This window comes from Castor canadensis, chromosome 6, assembly GCF_047511655.1.
Source record: "Castor canadensis chromosome 6, mCasCan1.hap1v2, whole genome shotgun sequence".
NCBI lineage: Eukaryota > Metazoa > Chordata > Mammalia > Rodentia > Castoridae > Castor > Castor canadensis.
In genome coordinates, this window is record NC_133391.1 from 96,587,274 (window position 1) to 96,605,418 (window position 18,145).

The following is an 18,145-nucleotide window of genomic DNA, read 5'->3' on the forward strand; positions in this document are numbered from 1 at the left end:
GAATCAAATTATTTTACCCATCAGTCTCTCACTGTGAAGGCAGTGAGTTCTCTACTCCTCAACAAATAGACTCCTCCTTATTCTAGCTCCGTATGTTCTTTGCCTAGTTCTTAGCTGAGGAAGACCTCATCAGACCCTTTTGGGTCACTATCCTACTGACCCTTAGCAAAATGGGAAAAAAAAGTGTAATTCTTTCACATTGAATCAACTTCCTAAAGCAAGCAGAACAAAGTAGAGGGTCAATCCACACTGCTCTAAGACTGGCTTCACATTGAACAGTACTTAAATTCCCTTGCTTTCCAAGCTCCAATTATGCAGTTTTTATTACTTGAATCAGGAATTTCTTTGACATTAGAGTTAGTCAAACTCCAGATTAAACCCTAGGCAAACTCATACTTACCTTTGTTATAGCCCTATACACTTCTAAGTATTTTAAGCTCCAAATTCAGAGGCATCCATGGAATCTAAGTAAATCCTAATAATTACAAACAATGTTTAGAGCATTAACAAAGTTTCTTGATTTCCTTTTAAAATAACTTGGGACAAAAGCTCTTTTGCAAAACATTTGTAAAAACAAATCTCATTTGGTTATAACCGCAAAAGAAATCAAAGGCACTGCTTAACTCTTACCTAATTTCTTAAGTGGGTATTGAATTTCGAAGTAGTTTTGATAAAACTCAAGAAGCTTCACAGTTGTTTCCAAAGCATGGTGAACTTCACCAATCTTTTCTGGTACAGCATATATAGAAACCTAAAGTACACATGATGTAAAGACAGTAATCATTAAAATGGCATCATATTCAAGAAAGCTCTGTCAGGACCAGCATATTTGGGAAATGCACGGATTTGTATGAGTTTCAAGACAGAAACTTTGCTTACAGTTCTTTCATTTCCCAGAAAGTTTAGCAATTGCCTTCTATACATAAAACAAGGTTCAAAAAAAGAAACCTTACTGATTACTTTTGTTTTTCCAAAGCTGTAAAACCCTACATTAACTAGTTTGGGTCATCTTATAGCAATGTATAAGCCTCTTCCCATCTAATTTTATAATTCTTCCACTGCCATTACCTGCATTTGGCCTTATTTACTTATGAGATATGAAAATGGTGAGTTATTTGAAGGATAACACTGAAATTTTGTCCTTGCAGCACCTATCACAGCATCTGTCATCTAGAAGGCACTATAGAGAGGCATCACATCTTAAAATGGACTTTGTTCTAAGAAAACATATGAGGCAGAAATTGCAGACTTCTTGAAACTGTATTGTAGAAAAACTGATTAGAGATCAACATGCTATCTTTCAGTGAGTATGACCAGCCTGGTTTTCTTCCAGAGCTGGGACAGCTTATTTATTTAAGTTGTTGGGTTGTTTTTATGGGTCATGTTCTATTAAAAAAATCATATAATAAAACACTCACACTATGAGTGGGACACAGTAACTAAAATTAACTAAGGGAACGACAGACTCATGTTTCCTATTGCCCATTCACTCCAGGGCACATGCTGAAGGAGAAAACAGATGGAATCACCCACATTACTTAAATAACTATTCTATCTCTCTTTCTGGGCTAAATGTATAAGGTAAATACATATGATACAAATATACAAACAACAGAAATTTGAGCAAAGGATCTACCTATTCCTATTCCTGGAATACAGTGTTTATGGAAAAAAGTACTTTAGCATTTTCTCTTATTTTCTACTTCTTTTTCTTTTCCTTCAAAGAACATGTACTATGAGTTCTTACTACAGATAAATCATCTGGTTATTATACTTACTGTCAAGCTTATCCAAAGAAAAAGAGGAGCAATAAAAAGTAGACAATAATCTGTCTTGGCAAGGCAAGTCTTGAACTACATTCTGAGCTTGGTGGGAGTACTCTAAACATTTTAAATGGAGGCTGGGGTTGTAGCTCAGAGGCAGAGCATGTGCTTAGCTTGTCTAAAGCCTTGGATTGACCCTCAACAAAAACACTGTTCTGTTTTTGCTTATTTGGTTTGGTTTTTAGATAGAGCCCAAGCTGGGCTCAAACTGATGATCCTCCTGCCTCAGTCTCCCAGTGCTGAGATTACAGGCATGCCCACCCCCACTTGGCACTCTGGCCTTTAGACTTACAGCTTCTTGCTAGAACTCTTGCAAGGATCTTATGGGAGATTTCTAAAAATACAACCAAAAAAATCTCTAGTCAACTCTCAGAGAAAAGGACTCCTTAAAGATTCAGAAATAACAGATTTGTTGGGTTTGGCTTATCTGATCCTTAAATTACTAAAAACAAAAAACCAGTTAACGAAAGCAAAGACAGAACCAAGCTCTATTACACACACAAAAAAAGTAACAATATGGCTTGTAAAATCTATAATGACAAAAATATTTGAAGTCTCAATATTTAGTTTCAACTAAATTTTCTGAAAAAATACTGGTATTCCTAAACAGAACTAAGCATACAAAAAAACATAAATTCCTAAAACAAAGAAAAAGTATCACACTTATTCACAATAACTGATTAGATAGTACTATAGAAGAATAATGTTAACTGTGTACAATGTCCCTGGATGAAAGAAAGATTCTTGAAGTAGAAGTGTTTTTAATGGAAATTATGAACAAAATTATATTCCTGACTAAAGATCAAAATTACAACTACGCAGATAACACTGATGGTTTTAAATGTTGAATGTAGGATGAGATGTCCATATCTGACTATAATTAAATTATGATTTTTACCAATCAGTCCAGTCCATGAAAAAAATGAAAGCAATTCGGCAAAAAAAAGAAAAATCCAAACCTCAAGACAAACTAATAAATAAGGCAGTTGGCCTCTAATTTTCCATATAATTCTGATGGTCCTAAAAGACAGGAAGAAGTTTAAGAACTAAAGAATGAACAGAAATAAAAAAATAAATGTTTTTCTTTCTTTAAGGCCCTGACATTGAAGCAGTCTTTATTACTGAACAGGACACATGCAATAATCTACAGTCAACTGACATTTTTAATTCCTTGCTAAGAATCACATCAATCAGCAAAACCCTATTGCCTTGTTCTTGACTCTCGTTAAGTCAAGCTACTGTCTAACATTATAAAATAGAAGCCATACTAGAGATTATAATATTTTAGCATAACAAAAATCCTTTGTTATACTCTAAGTTTTGAATTTCCAGCCACCATACCTACAGAAGTTATTTATGTCATTTGGTATAAGCAGTAGCATATTGTGGTGGGCAGTAAACTTTGGCTATTTCTTACTGACTATAATCTTTGGTCAATCATCTAACTCTCTGAGACATTCTTCATTAGCAACATGGGGCTGATACTTGCCTCCTTCAGTTTATAAAGACAAAAAGTATCCATAAAGGAGTGCCTAGGAATTTTGTAAAGGCCACAATGTACCCCTAGTACAACAATAATATTTTAATAAAGATAAAATTAAATTTAAAAAAAGGCATGCCTAGGGAAGTTGCTAGCACAAAGCATAAATCCATGTATGTTACACTCCTCCCCATTTCCTATTGTTTATTGTATAAGGTTAATTTTTACTGTCTACCACTAAAAATGCAATTATTTATATTCTTTGATATGCAAAGGTTTTGAAAGATATTTATATATAGAAAAAAAGAGAGTGAGTATTCTATACATGTGTATGTACATACAATATGTATGTGCATGTAGGTGTTCTATGTGTGTGTACAATATTATAGTAATGGAGGCTGAGGTTTAGAAGGGATTAGAATGAGGTCTTCCCAATGGCTCAGATAGCTAGTAATTAGTATAAGAGGAATTCCAACTCAGAAAGACTCCAAGATCCATGTTTAGCCATGCTTCTTCCTAAACAAGTATGTGAAAAAATTCACATAAAACTCTATCAACCTCTCTACACACACACACACACACACACACACACACCCCACAAATACATGAGAATGACGAATGCATGAGAATGAGGTATGTATGTGAATAATAAATAATTCAGCATGGCTAGATGAAAGCAATGGAAATATAGATGAATTAGTAAGAAAGGCTTTGAATATCAGGGTATGTTTTAATATAATCTTATAAGCAGTAAGAAACCAATATAATAGATGAAAGAGAAAGAGAGATGGACAGAGGAAGGGAAGCAGGGAAGGACAAAGGAAGACTGAGAGTCTTTTCTCCTCTATATCATCTGTATGTGAAAAGGTTAGCCTTATTAAATTTCTACTATGAAATTAAGGATTAAAACTTTGATCAAAAGGGCTGGAGATATGGCTTAGTGGTGGAGTGCTTGCCTGTCATACTTGAGGCCCTGAGTTTAACCCCCAGGATTGGAAAAAAAATCCAATCAAATAATCATTTACAGATAGATAATAAGAACAACAGAAAAGACATTAGAACAAATAATCAATTTTGGCAAAGTGTAGATAAGCCAGACCCTTAAGTTAAACAATCTCATTCACTCTCTATGAATAACTTAATCACTACTTACTTTTTTTTCCTCCTTAGTGCTGGGGATTAAATCCAGGGTCTCACCTCATGGTAAACACAGACTATAGCACTGAACTACACCCCAGTCCTGTTACTTGGTTTTCAAAAGGGAAGATTCATCTAATTTTTACAATGTACACAATATGGTAGCCATTGGTCATATGAACATTACTCAAATACTTAAAATGTAGCTAGTGAGACTGAGGAAGTGAATTTTAAATTTTATTTACTTTTAAGTAATTTAAATCTAAATAGTTATATAAAGTAGTGACCATCATATTGTACAGTAGTTCTAGAAACTTTTAGTGTACATATATTCTTACTAAAATTCTCTTCTTTTATTGCTAGAGATGGTGAGCATTTTTTCATGTGTTTTTTTGGCCATTTGAATTTCTTCTTTTGAGAAAGTTCTGTTTAGTTCACTTGCCTATTTCTTTATTGGTTCATTAGTTTTGGGAGAATTTAGTTTTTTAAGTTCCCTATAAATTCTGGTTATCAGTCCTTTGTCTGATGTATAGCTGGCAAATATTTTCTCCCACTCTGTGGGTGTTCTCTTCAGTTTAGAGACCATTTCTTTTGATGAACAGAAGCTTTTTAGTTTTGCAAATTAAAACCATGCTAAGATTCCACCTCACCCCTGTTAGAATAGCCATCATCAGCAACACCACCAACAACAGGTGTTGGCGAGGATGCGGGGAAAAAGGAACCCTCTTACACTGCTGGTGGGAATGTAAACTAGTACAACCACTCTGGAAAAAAATTTGGAGGCTACTTAAAAAGCTAGACGTCGATCTACCATTTGATCCAGCAATACCACTCTTGGGAATATACCCAAAAGACTGTGACACAGGTTACTCCAGAGGCACCTGCACACCCATGTTTATTGCAGCACTATTCACAATAGCCAAGTTATGGAAACAGCCAAGATGCCCCACCACTGACGAATGGATTAAGAAAATGTGGTATCTATACACAATGGAATTTTATGCAGCCATGAAGAAGAATGAAATGTTATCATTCGCTGGTAAATGGATGGAATTGGAGAACATCATTCTGCGTGAGGTTAGCCTGGCCCAAAAGAGCAAAAATCGTATGTTCTCCCTCATATGTGGACATTAGATCAAGGGCAAACACAACAATGGGATTGGACTTTGAGCACATGATAAAAGCTTTAGCACACAAGGGAGGGGTGAGGATAGGTAAGACACCTAAAAAACTAGCTAGCATTTGTTGCCCTTAACACAGAGAAACTAAAGCAGATACCTTAAAAGCAACTGAGGCCAATAGAAAAAGGGGACCAGGAACTAGAGAAAAGGTTAGATCAAAAAGAATTAACCTAGAAGGTAACACACACACACAGGAAATCAATGTGAGTCAATGCCCTGTATAGCTATCCTTATCTCAACCAGCAAAAACCCTTGTTCCTTCCTATTATAGCTTATACTCTCTCTACAACAAAATTAGAAATAAGGGCAAAATAGTTTCTGCTGGGTATTGAGGGGGTGGGGGGGAGAGGGAGGGGGTGGAGTGGGTGGTAAGGGAGGGGGTGGGGGCAGGGGGGAGAAATGACCCAAGCCTTGTATGCACATATGAATAATAAAATTAAAAAAAAACATTCTCTTCTTTAGTAACTTCAAAGTTACTGACTTTCAGGAATTAAATGAGTAACAATAAATAACAATAATAAGATCTAAAAGCTTGTTTTTCTGCATAAGCTAACCACCAGGAATCATTAAAGCAAAAATTACTCTTAGCCTCCCGAGAAATAGGCTTTCAGACAAATACCACAGCAACATACCAGGGTTCCATTTACATCCTGACTCAGGTTCTTCATCTCTCCCACAATGAATGCAACCAGGTAAGTACTCATCTTCACACTCTCAGAAAACTCGTCCTGAACAAGTCCATCTTCCATATGGACTGACGACTTCTAAAGGCACAGAGAAAAGACCACAGTTTTGCAACTGCAGGAATAAATGACAATGGCAACTGCAATGAGAAACTACAAGTTCAGATAAGAAATAAGTCGCATATTTTAGTCTGTCAACATGAGTTTCTGGAGACAGCATGATCAGTTTGTTCTGCCATCTTTCATCATGAGGACATACTGAATATGAATTTTTGGCCGAAGTGGCCTCAAATAAATCTATGTCAGAGATAGTAAGTAACAGTGGTTCTGTTTCTTCCCCTCAAAATTCCACGAAAACCAAAACTTCCCATGACTTAGGAAGGCTCTATGTTAAGAAGAAGGAGCTACACTGGGCTATCCCTCCAAATGGTCTGAAAGTGCTTCATAGAGCATCATGTTGAGGACTTCCAAGAAAACTTAGTGGGATCAAAGGTGGTAAACCATCAAGGAAGTCTGCAGCAGACACAAGATCAAGAAATGCTGGCAACTGGCAAAATTTTCCAACCATGAATTAAGCAGGCATCTACCTCTTTCAGAGAACAATGAAAGTGAAGAGTATAGCTAGACATGGAGCTGTTGCAGAGCTGTCTTAGTTAAGGACATGTTGTAATACCTGACACCTACCAGGGTTGACTCCATGGCCTGTTGGATATGGTTACTCCTCTCCCCTAGCCACAAGAATTTAGGAGGCTCCCGTCAGGCTACATATAGCCACTCAGAGATCTGAGACAATAAAAGGAACCCTAGGTTGTGTTTAGCATAAAAGCTACTCTGCTTGGTTTCATCCTTACTGTCTCCCATGCAGACTTAAAATTTAACAATAAACGAGGCTCCTGTTCTTGTTCTCAATCTCCACTTACAACAAATTTGTCATTTACTAGTTATATACAAAGAATAACTGATTCAACACTATCAAATAACATTGTTTAGAATAGCAAACCAACTATGTTGTTTAAGAAAATATCACTCTGATCTTAGTTCACAGTATTAGTATTTACACATTAGTACATAGGATACACTTTACACTTCCTACCCATACATTCCAAGTCTGGCAGGTCTTCTCTTTTCTCACATGCTCCTTAGGTTGATTTCCCAATTGATCCAAATGTTTATTTAAGCATTTTAAGAAATAATATGTATGTATATGATTCTAGTTATTCCCAGTAATCACCTGGCAAGAAGGAATTCATGTGTTCTTAAAGAAAGAGACCCATTCAAAGACTTTACCTCCAAGGAACAAAACAGTACCTTAGGCATATTCGATAAAGCAGTGTATTGTTCTTCCCTTATGATCCTGATGACAAATGTGGCCTTAAATGCTGGTTCATCAAAACAAGGAAAAGCAGATCTTGCTGCCAGGGGCTCAAACTGAGTTGCTGCAAAGTACCTAAAACAAATCCAAATTCAATCCAATAGTTATTGACCACCTACCATTCAAGGCACCCTGCCAAGTACTAGGGGTATCAAGATACATATGGTACAATCCCAGTCATTAAGGGACCCACAATCAACTGGGAGAGACAGAAGTCGAGACAGTGGACAGAAACATGTCAGGGTGCAAATCACATCCTACCGGTGAAAACAAAGCAGTGTGGGAAGAAAGGGAAACAAATTCCAACTAGAGGCTAAAGACAGAAAGGAAACTGATACAAAGACTACAGAGGGCTTTAAAATCTAAGGAGTGTTTGAAAGACTAAGAAGGAAAGAGCGTATACTCAAGGAAGAGTAAGCAGCACAAGGAAAGAGGGCAGTATATGTCCAGGAACTGGGGTTAGCTATTGAGAGTGGTTGCATTTGAAGCCACAAAGGCTACAGGGGGCCTTTGATGTCTTAAATAGGTTTCTAATGGAAGATTACTAAGAAGGGTTGTCGTTAATTGCCACAAATCACCTGTACAGACTCTGGTTTCAAAATACTAAACCTCAAGTTCACAACTTGCACTTTCATGAAGACTAAAAAAATTGAGGCATCCAATAGTACTCTACTCTCCTTTCCTTTCCTCAGAGACAAATAAAAATTACCTGCTTCTCCCATAACACAGCAACAACAGTTGCAATTAAAACACAAATAAAGGTTCTCAGTTACAGCTAGGAAGAAAAGTATTAAGAGAAACAAGGGGGAATTTCAAATTTTTGATCAAGTAGAGGAATAAAAAAGAGCTCTATCTGAGAGACCATCTAAATATGACCATAAAGCAGTCAGGGCAAGTGGGACCCTCTTGTACATATTCTGGGTACCAGGCAATGTGGAGCATGTGTGTGTATACATACACACACTCATCAAAACTACCACTTTGGATGTAGCAGCCTTCTTTCTTATTAGAGCTTAGTTTTCACAGTTAGAAAATAGGTAGAAATGAGACAGTATGGGAATTGGAGTCTAAAGACCCAAACTCTGCAATTTACCAGACATGTGACATTAGGCAAATCAGTGACCTATATCTTCCTTATTTTTTATATTATGATTGGATAGGATCCCCTATCCAAATCCAGGATTCCTGTTAATAAGACAATTCATAATAAAAACTACTTGTATACGATGAGGATGGCCTATATAGATTTTATTGCAAATGATAGATAGCCACAACTCTTCTTCTATACCTAAAATTCTTGTACTTTATTTTCCTGGTGAAGACATGCCCAAATAAAGTTTCTATTCAGTAAACTGCAAGAAAAGGTAGCAATCTACACATAGGAAACATTCAAACATACATGCTTCTAACATTCCATTTCTTCACCCCATTTCCAATATTCTTACCTAGTTAGCTGACCAAGGGAAGAAGTTTGATAATGTCCCTTTTAGAAGAGACCCTACTTACAGAAAAATTATAACATATAAAACCTTAAATTGCTATTAAAAGAGATGGGATAATAAATATCTCACATAAAAGTCTGAGAAGACTGCTTCATGATCATACTTAACAACCTGTCTCATCTAGGCTGAATACTTGACACTTATTCTTTCATTGGCAACAATATCTACTTTCAAAAATACTAGTTGCCACCCTTCCACAAGCAGTGCTCAAAATAATTATGAACTGTCTGGGGTCAGGTAAGAGAATAAACACTGGCAGTAACAATGAACAAAGGAAAAGTGACGTGAACTTGGCAAAGAGCACATCATAGTGGGCAAGCACATGACCTCCTCCGTAGTTAAAAGGACCTTGGGTTTGAGCTCCCTCTCTGCTATCTGCCAGCTATAGCGAATGAGATTTTTTATTTTTATTTTATTTTTTGAGGTACTAGGGTTTGAACTCAGAGCCTACACCTTGAGCCACTCCACCAGCCCGTTTCTGTAATGCTTTTTTTTTTTCGAGATAGGGTCTTATGGACTATTTGCCTGGGCAGGCTTCTAACAGCAATCCTCTTTTCAATCTGCTTCTTGAGTAGCTAGGATTACAGGTGCCAATGGCACCCAGCTCAAATGAGTTACTTCACGTTTCTTTTCCTTCAGCTTTAAAATGGATGTAATATTAATATCTATTTCTTAGTTTGACAAGATTAAGGACTAAAGATAATATGCTTCAAGCAGTTTCTAGCAAATATAGGCTATGATTAACCTCAGATTTTAGGAAAATGTATACAGAGTTCAATGTGGCAGGTAATGGCTGTGAGAAAGAATGAGGACCAGATAATGAAAAGTCTTGAACTAAATGATGTTAAAAATAGAGAACTGAGGAAGGATTGTAAAGCAAAGGCTAGTGTGGCTGTCTGTACTTATGGAGATAAGTAGAGAAAAAGAATAAGCAAAGAAACAGACTGGCAGTACTAGAGAAAATGGGTAAAGTTTCCTTACCGCAGCAGTGTCTATGTGAAGTACTTGACATTTACATAAACTCTGACTTTCCAATTGGTAAGGAATGTGTTCTCTAATCACTTTGTCTACGAGGTTAAATATTTACTGTCATTATACCTCAGGGAGGAACAGTATGAGAACTTTTCCAATGGAACTAAGCAAATTGAAAGTCAGACAAAGACAAAAAATATTGCTTAGAATTAGTTTTCAGACATCCGAAGAGGTATAAATGATCTCCTAAACTTTTACCTTCGATCTAGGTTTTCAATCATGTGGGGGCCTTTATTTTATTCTAAAGGGTAGGTTAATGAACTTATATTTTGCTTGTAACAACAGTTTCAGAAAACAACTTAAGATTTTAAAATGTCATTTTAAATACTCTATTTCTGAACTTCAAGGAACAATATTCTATTTTTTAGCATGTTATACAACTCAAGCAGCCCACAGCAAAAGTGGCCATAGCAAAAGTCACCTTACTCTGCAATATAACATTTATTCTTTCCATTACATGGTAACAGGTCCAAGGACTCAGAGGCAATAATCTCATCGGGCCAGATGGCAACTGAGCTTAAAGACCAGTTTGCATACTAGTCATTGTTTTTCTGTATATCCTATATTTCCTAGGGATGGTGGAGATTACAGAAAAGTGGACTACAGTTAAAAACTCCCAGACTTTCATTGCAATCACAAACGTTTTCAATTTCAGATATCATAAAAGAACTGAAATATAGAGAAAGCATGCCAATATAAAAGGAAAAAATAAAAACTACATATCTAGACACTCTTACAGAAGTAGTAAGATTCTACTAAAATATGACCAAATTTCTCAAGTTCTGGTCATGATTATAAAACTTTCAAATTTATGTAAAAAATAGAAGTATATATAATTTGATACTAAAAGAGAGGAAATTGTAGCTGCTTTTGATGTTTTTAAATCCCCATTAGAAGGCTAAAACTTTGTAACCAAACAACCCATTTAGCTCTAAAAGTGCTTTTTAATGCTTTAAAAATAGGAAAAAAAAATTTTTATTTGACAAAAGCTAGGAGAGACAAAGTCCATCCTATAGCTAATTAGATTTGCCTCTCAGAAAAAGGCATTAACTTGTTCTTTTTATTCCTGGCTTTTATTTGTGAGATTACTCTATTTTTTTAAAATACAATTTATTTCTTTCAATGAATTTAAAATAAAAACTTTGGTACAATGAAAAAAACAACAAAACCTACTTAGCCAAATACAACTACAGATTTTGCTTTGTCTCTTTCCCCATTTAAGAAAGAGCAGTTTCCTTAAGATAGATTTAAGATACTCGGGGGAGAAATGACCCAAACATTGTATGCACATATGAATAAAAAAAAAATTTAAGATACTCATTTCTAACACACACTCTCTCTCTCACTCTCTCTCTCTCTCTCTCTCTCTCTCTCCCCTCTCTCTCTCATCTCTCTCTCTCTTAACAGCACTGGAAACTGAACTCAGGGCCTTGCACTTGCTAGGCAAGTGCTCTACCACTTGAACCACATCCCCAGTTCTCTGTTTCTCTTAAAATACCAACATACATTAGCCAAATGACCAGTGTCAATAATTCACATACTAGTTTACTCATACATACTACTTTACTAATACATAATACTAGTATTATGAGAGAATGCTCCAACTGCATAAAGCAGATGTAAAAAGATTTTGAACAAATAAGAGAATTGACATTATCCCCTATTTACAAACAACCCATAAGAAGTGTGCAGTTCATCTTTCTAGAAATTCCAGCTACATGCTATGAATACTAAGATTAAAGTACAAAATATATGGTCCAAATATGAACCTGAATGCTTTTATGTTTTATCTCAGTATTTTGTTTTTTGAGACAAATTTTCTCCTAGACATTTTAAAAGTTTCCATGTGAAATTCAATAGTCAGACTGGCATTTTTTTTAAAGCAAACGAGTCAAGATTAAGGATACTAAAAATGATATATGTGAGCATACCACACTTCATGCACGCTCTATCTCACTAAGCACCACCTAAAAATTCCGCACATTAGGCAAGTAGGTCTTAAGAATAATCCATACACCTTACTTAACATTCCATAGAGACATCATAAAGGGACAGAAAATTAATCTCATAAAATATGAAAAGCTCAAGATAACTTGAGTTTTTGTGACAGAGCACATAACTGATATAATCTTGATCTATCCCCTTCCACCAGAATACCCATACTCCCTTGCAGGATATATGATCAAAGTTTTCCCTAACAGAAATAGTATATTCTTCCAAACAACCCTTCTATTTTGCACATAACTTTTTAAATTGGAAAAAAAAGTTGTATTTAATGTTTCTGGTGTGGGCAAAAGGATTCATATTCTAGAAGTCATCACAGAGTACAGAATGAGAATCACTTAAGAAATCCACATACTTTTTCTCATTATTTGCATTTTTGTAGGTGACGCCATAAAACCCATAGTAAGAACTAGATATATTTGCCGAATACTCTATCTTCAAGGTATAATTGTGTCCTACTCGAAGGGCTTCAGGGGCAATGATGGCGATTTGTTCATGATATGGGTACTCTAGAATTTCAACTTGTCTTTCTTGGCTTGAAACTGCTGACATAAAAGTCACTCTTGAAATATTTTGCCCTGTGCTATGAAGAATGATATTCCATGTGGCTTGAAAAGCCGTAAGTGAAATTGTCACAGAAGCCTTGAGTGTCATTGAGGTTAGGTTTGGGTGCAGGTTAAGTTCGTAACGCTGTGGCATAACGGCAATGGGGAGCCTAATTTGTGCCCATGGAAACAATTTTCCGTTAGTCGCAACTGGCTGGATTAGTCCCATTGATTGGTTTTTTTTATGACAGCCTTCTTTGGTAAAGGTACATCTAGGCAGCAGGTAAATCACCATGATCACAGAGACCGCAACCACAACGACAAAAGCACAGACCACCAAGGTCCTGGCAGAGGGTATTGAACAAGCCCCATCTGCAGCCTGCCTGTAGCCAGCTGCACTGTTGCGAAGGCCCGAGCTCCTGTTCATGAAGGACATGCCCAGCAGCTTTGCAGACGACTCATAATCCTCTTCATCCTCATCCATTTCGTGTTCACCAAGACCTCGCACCAGCAGTCGTGAGCCCCGGGGCTCATATTCCACCTCATCAGGTTCAAGGGGATGTAAACAAGGCTCTTTGGCTAAATCCACCACATCTGGTTCTTCCTCAAACATGCTGTTTTCAATCATATTCCTGGGGAGCTGAAGTCGATCTAAAAGATTAAGACATAAGGACAAAGCTCAGAGTTAGAGGAAAAGCTCGTAATACAATGTCTTCTGACAAGACCAAATTTAATCTAAGACTTTTTAAAATCACTTAACGTTTTTAATCACAAGACTTACTTTAATCTCAGAGTTACTGAATTAAATAAGATGCTCATGACATTCTTGAATCATCCATTAAATATAAGCTAAATAAAAGTATAGTACAGTCATGAAACAAAAAATAAACAGGCTAATATCAAAAAACACTGCTGATATTACATACTAATTCCTTTAACACATTCCTAAGCAATAACCTGCACCCTTGCTCTAGGCTTTAGAGGACAGAGCTTGGAACTGCTTTAGGTTAGATCTGTCCCCACAGATTCAGTGGGATCAAAGGGACAGTAGTCTAAGCCCCTCTTCTGGGGTCTGGGCACTTCGATCCCAGAATTCCTGCCCTAGAGGTCTCAAACCAGGTTTCAGGCCTTTGTGAGTTTCTTCCTTGAGTAATGTTTTCCCAAGGGAGTACCACATACTGGTCTGCCTGTTTATGGGTTTCAGTGATGTCTAAACAATAGGATGCACTATTATTTCCCCAAAGAGGGATGTTCTTGTCCCATAGCAAACAGGAAGAAGTAAATTATATGCAACAATTCTGTAAGTAAGAAAATTTTTAAAAGATAATAAAAAACTCTATCAGAATTCAGCTAGATTTTTCACACTTCCACAGCATTCAGAAGCACAACACATTCATCTTTAACAACTAAATTATACATAAGAAGTGTTAGTGGACCTTGGAGTCTGGAAGTGGTGTGAGCTTTTACAAACTACAAAGAACCTCCCTCTAATTTGTCAAGAGTCACTGGAAAAAAAAAGGCCTCAAAAATTAAAAGGGAAAATAATCTCACATACACTTCAGAAACTGGAGCATTAAGACAATTCAATATTCTTTATTTAAAAATCATAAAAGTTTACCTTTTAAAGGTATCAAAAGTTATCAAACTGAAGCCATCATTAACCTTTCCCTAAAAGGTACTTCATACAAATCATTTCTGACCCTCTCAACCTCACAACAATTATACAAAGTGACAAACACTCTATTTCAGAAATAAAAAAGCAGAAAAACAAAAACAGGTTAGTTTATTTTCATAGTCATACAGCTTCTTACTCACAAAACTGATTTAGAGCTCAAATCTAAAAATCTGATTTTGAGGGCTAAGGGTTAAGGGTAGCCCATTTGCCTGGCAAACCTAAGACCCTGAGTTCAAACCTCAGTACCTCCAAAAAAAAAAATATATATATATAGAGAGAGAGAAATATAATTCCAAAAAAAAAAAAAAAATATATATATATATATATATATATATATAGAAATATAATTCCAAATTTTAGGCTCTTTCCTTACTATGTTGCATCCTTCTACTCATACTAATTTAATAAAAGAGGAAAGCTTACATTAAACCACTTAGCATCTAGCTTAAATGTATTGTTTTGTATGCTATGTATTTTGTGCTATTATACAAACAGTAATCCAACAGTAGCAACTCATAATTCATGAAATTAAACACTAATAAATATTAGAATAAAAATTGCAATTCTGCTACTCAAAGACTGGTATGAGGACCAGTACCCTCATCACATGGAAGCTTGTTAAAAAATCACTCTCACGTCCCCTTCCTAAATAGGAATTTTAATAAATCCTCAAGTAGCTTGTGTGCAAAATAAGTTTGAGAAGCACTGATCAAGTATGGCCTGGCATGGTCAGATCCAGTCAACACTAATCACACTAGTCCTGGGCTCTGGCCACCCTATACTGCTCATTACTCTGAGAACACGCCAGCTTGCTGTTACATGCTACCCTTCTCATGCCTTTTCAACTCAGTGCTCCTAGCAAACATCTGATTTGCTACAATGTCATCATTTTGTTTTTTACCTTTTTCTTTATTACTTCTTAAGTGTAATTTTCATTTTTTTACCTCATCCATTCCACTTTGGTGAGCACACAAACACCAATTAGGTGGTCTTTTCCTAACTCTTTTCCCTTCTAAACTTTGTAAAGGTTATGTTAACTTAAAAGTTTTCTTTGAATGAAACTGTCAATCACTTTGTCAGTATGGCCATCTACCTATCTCTGGTGAATGGTCTAGAAATGGAAGAGGAGTTATACCATCCTGCTTTTAAGAATTCATTTCCTAAGCTCCCTATAGTACCCCACTGGCTAGTGAGTTTGTTTCAATGGAGCATTCACTTAATACAGCAAATGCTAATGTATTAACTTCATCAATACAGCAAATGTTACTGTATTAGAATCCTTTGAAAATTATTTTTGAACTTGATAAATTCTTAAGAGTTAGAAATTTTCTGTGGTGGTTTTTCAGGCTGACACAGTATTGTAAATTGATTATGTTTTTTTAAAAAGACATCTAAAGTCCTTTTCTGATTTTATTTAACTCACAAGTGAAGATTGTGCTCCCTCAGGCCTTTGCCCCACGTGCTTTCTTCTGTGCCGGAGATGTAGACAACAATGTGGTCTAGTCAGAAGAGTTTTATTTAGCAAATTCTAACCAACATTGGGTAGTCTCAGCTTAATATTTACAGCATTCTCATTCCTCAACGCTGTCCCCTGAGAACACTGTTTTGGAGTTTGCTTCTTCGGCCATGCCCTGTTTAAAGCCAAAGGATATTCTATAGTTTGACCATCTACCACCTCCTATTGGCTCTTCCTTAACACCAAATCTTCTGAGAAGATCTCAGTCAGAAGCCTGGCAAAATCCAGAGGGTTTTCATTATATAATTCCCCATCAGATCAATTCTTATGTAGGATTTTAATCTTTCAGAAATGGAGCATATGAAACCATCTGCTATAGTTTACTTGTATTAGAAGCATGCTGTTTTGGCATATACAATCTTCCAAGTTAAATACATTAAACCACGGAAAACTGCTTTTATTGCAAGTAGCCCATGAACATTGTACTACAAATGTACTTTAAAATGTTTGTTTGATTCTTAAGTCAGTACAATTTTATTTTAGCATAAATTACTATGTAACACACGATTATTCCTTGCTCTAATAGGATTTATTCTTACTAAAAGATAGTCTCCTAAAGAAACAGGGAATTTTCTAAAACTTCTTAAATACACATATAGAAGCTATTTACAAGCCAAAAAGTTCTAGATGAAATGTTCACTTTTAAATAACATAGACCCATGTGGTTACAATCTAAGGAAACTGATGACATTTCTTCTCATCAGCTACTGTGAACCAGAGCTCCTTGATGTTGTCTGTGGACCAGTGCCAATCCACAAACTGTTTGTTACCCATCTGTGACAAGACAGGCATAGAAAATTAGTATTTGAAAACTTTTATTACAATCTGACAGAGTAATTTTATGTCTGTTGAACTTAATAATGTTTAAAATGGGATTTATTTTTTGCATGACCTTTTTCATTTTATTTTTCTAATGATTAATCTTTTATATGCTACACAATTTCTGTAACAGATTAAAAGTTTTTTTTTTTAAACAAAAACAAGAAACCTTGGTTCTTCAGGTCAGATAATTTGAGAAGCTAAAGGTCTTTATAATGGCAATCCAGATCAAGATAAAACTCTCAATTATGACAGCAGTAGAAGTGAAGAGGGCACGGCTTTGTAGGTCATGTTAAAGCAGGAGAATGCACAGGAATTAATGCTCCCCTGGGTCAGATGGCCATAGTGTGAAGAGATAGAGAGATGTCCAGGTTAAGTCTTATTAACATTCCGGTTTGAAAAACTAGAAGGATAATTATTCACTGAGATGGAGTTTTCATGTTCTCTCTCTGTCTGGAAAAGAAGGTGTGATAAAGGGATTCTGAGAGGGCATTCAGCATAGGATATATCTGATATACTTGTTAGACAGCTGGGTGAAAATGTTTAATTAAAAGCACAGTATAAAGTTGATGGCCTGGTTTTAGATAAATGTTCCAATCCTAGCTCTATTACTGACTGCTCTCAAACAGAATACTTCACTTAGCCTCAATTTCCTTACCTGAAACTGAAGAGAACACCCACAGAGTGGGAGAAAATATTTGCCAACTATACATCAGACAAAGGACTGATAACCAGAATATATAGGGAACTTAAAAAACTAAATTCTCCCAAAACTAATGAACCAATAAAGAAATGGGCAAGTGAACTAAACAGAACTTTCTCAAAAGAAGAAATTCAAATGGCCAAAAAACACATGAAAAAATGCTCACCATCTCTAGCAATAAAGGAAATGCAAATTAAAACCACACTAAGATTCCACCTTACCCCTGTTAGAATAGCCATCATCAGCAACACCACCAACAACAGGTGTTGGCGAGGATGCTGGGGGAAAAAGGAACCCTCTTACACTGCTGGTGGGAATGTAAACTAGTACAACCACTCTGGAAAAAAATTTGGAGGCTACTTAAAAAGCTAGACATCGATCTACCATTTGATCCAGCAATACCACTCTTGGGGATATACCCAAAAGACTGTGACACAGGTTACTCCAGAGGCACCTGCACACCCATGTTTATTGCGGCACTATTCACAATAGCCAAGTTATGGAAACAGCCAAGATGCCCCACCACTGACGAATGGATTAAGAAAATGTGGTATCTATACACAATGGAATTTTATGCAGCCATGAAGAAGAACGAAATGTTATCATTCACTGGTAAATGGATGGAATTGGAGAACATCATTCTGAGTGACGTTAGCCTGGCCCAAAAGATCAA

The 18,145-nt window shown here is 36.1% G+C and overlaps 1 protein-coding gene across 3 annotated transcripts in view; it reads right to left on the reverse strand.

The window, feature by feature from the left end:
• Lnpep (leucyl and cystinyl aminopeptidase) overlaps positions 1-18,145 on the reverse strand; it is an 86,952-nt gene that overhangs the window by 39,156 nt on the left and 29,651 nt on the right. For all 3 annotated transcript variants that reach the window (XR_012449092.1, XM_020178033.2, XM_074077039.1), the window contains exons 2-5: positions 12,570-13,410; positions 7,613-7,751; positions 6,254-6,385; positions 631-751 (exon numbers count right to left, since the gene is read on the reverse strand). Coding sequence is in view for 2 of the 3 variants with exons in the window: in XM_020178033.2 (XP_020033622.1) it covers positions 631-751; positions 6,254-6,385; positions 7,613-7,751; positions 12,570-13,410 (1,233 nt within the window). In the remaining variant the exon portion in view is untranslated. The remainder of the gene's footprint in view (positions 1-630; positions 752-6,253; positions 6,386-7,612; positions 7,752-12,569; positions 13,411-18,145) is intronic.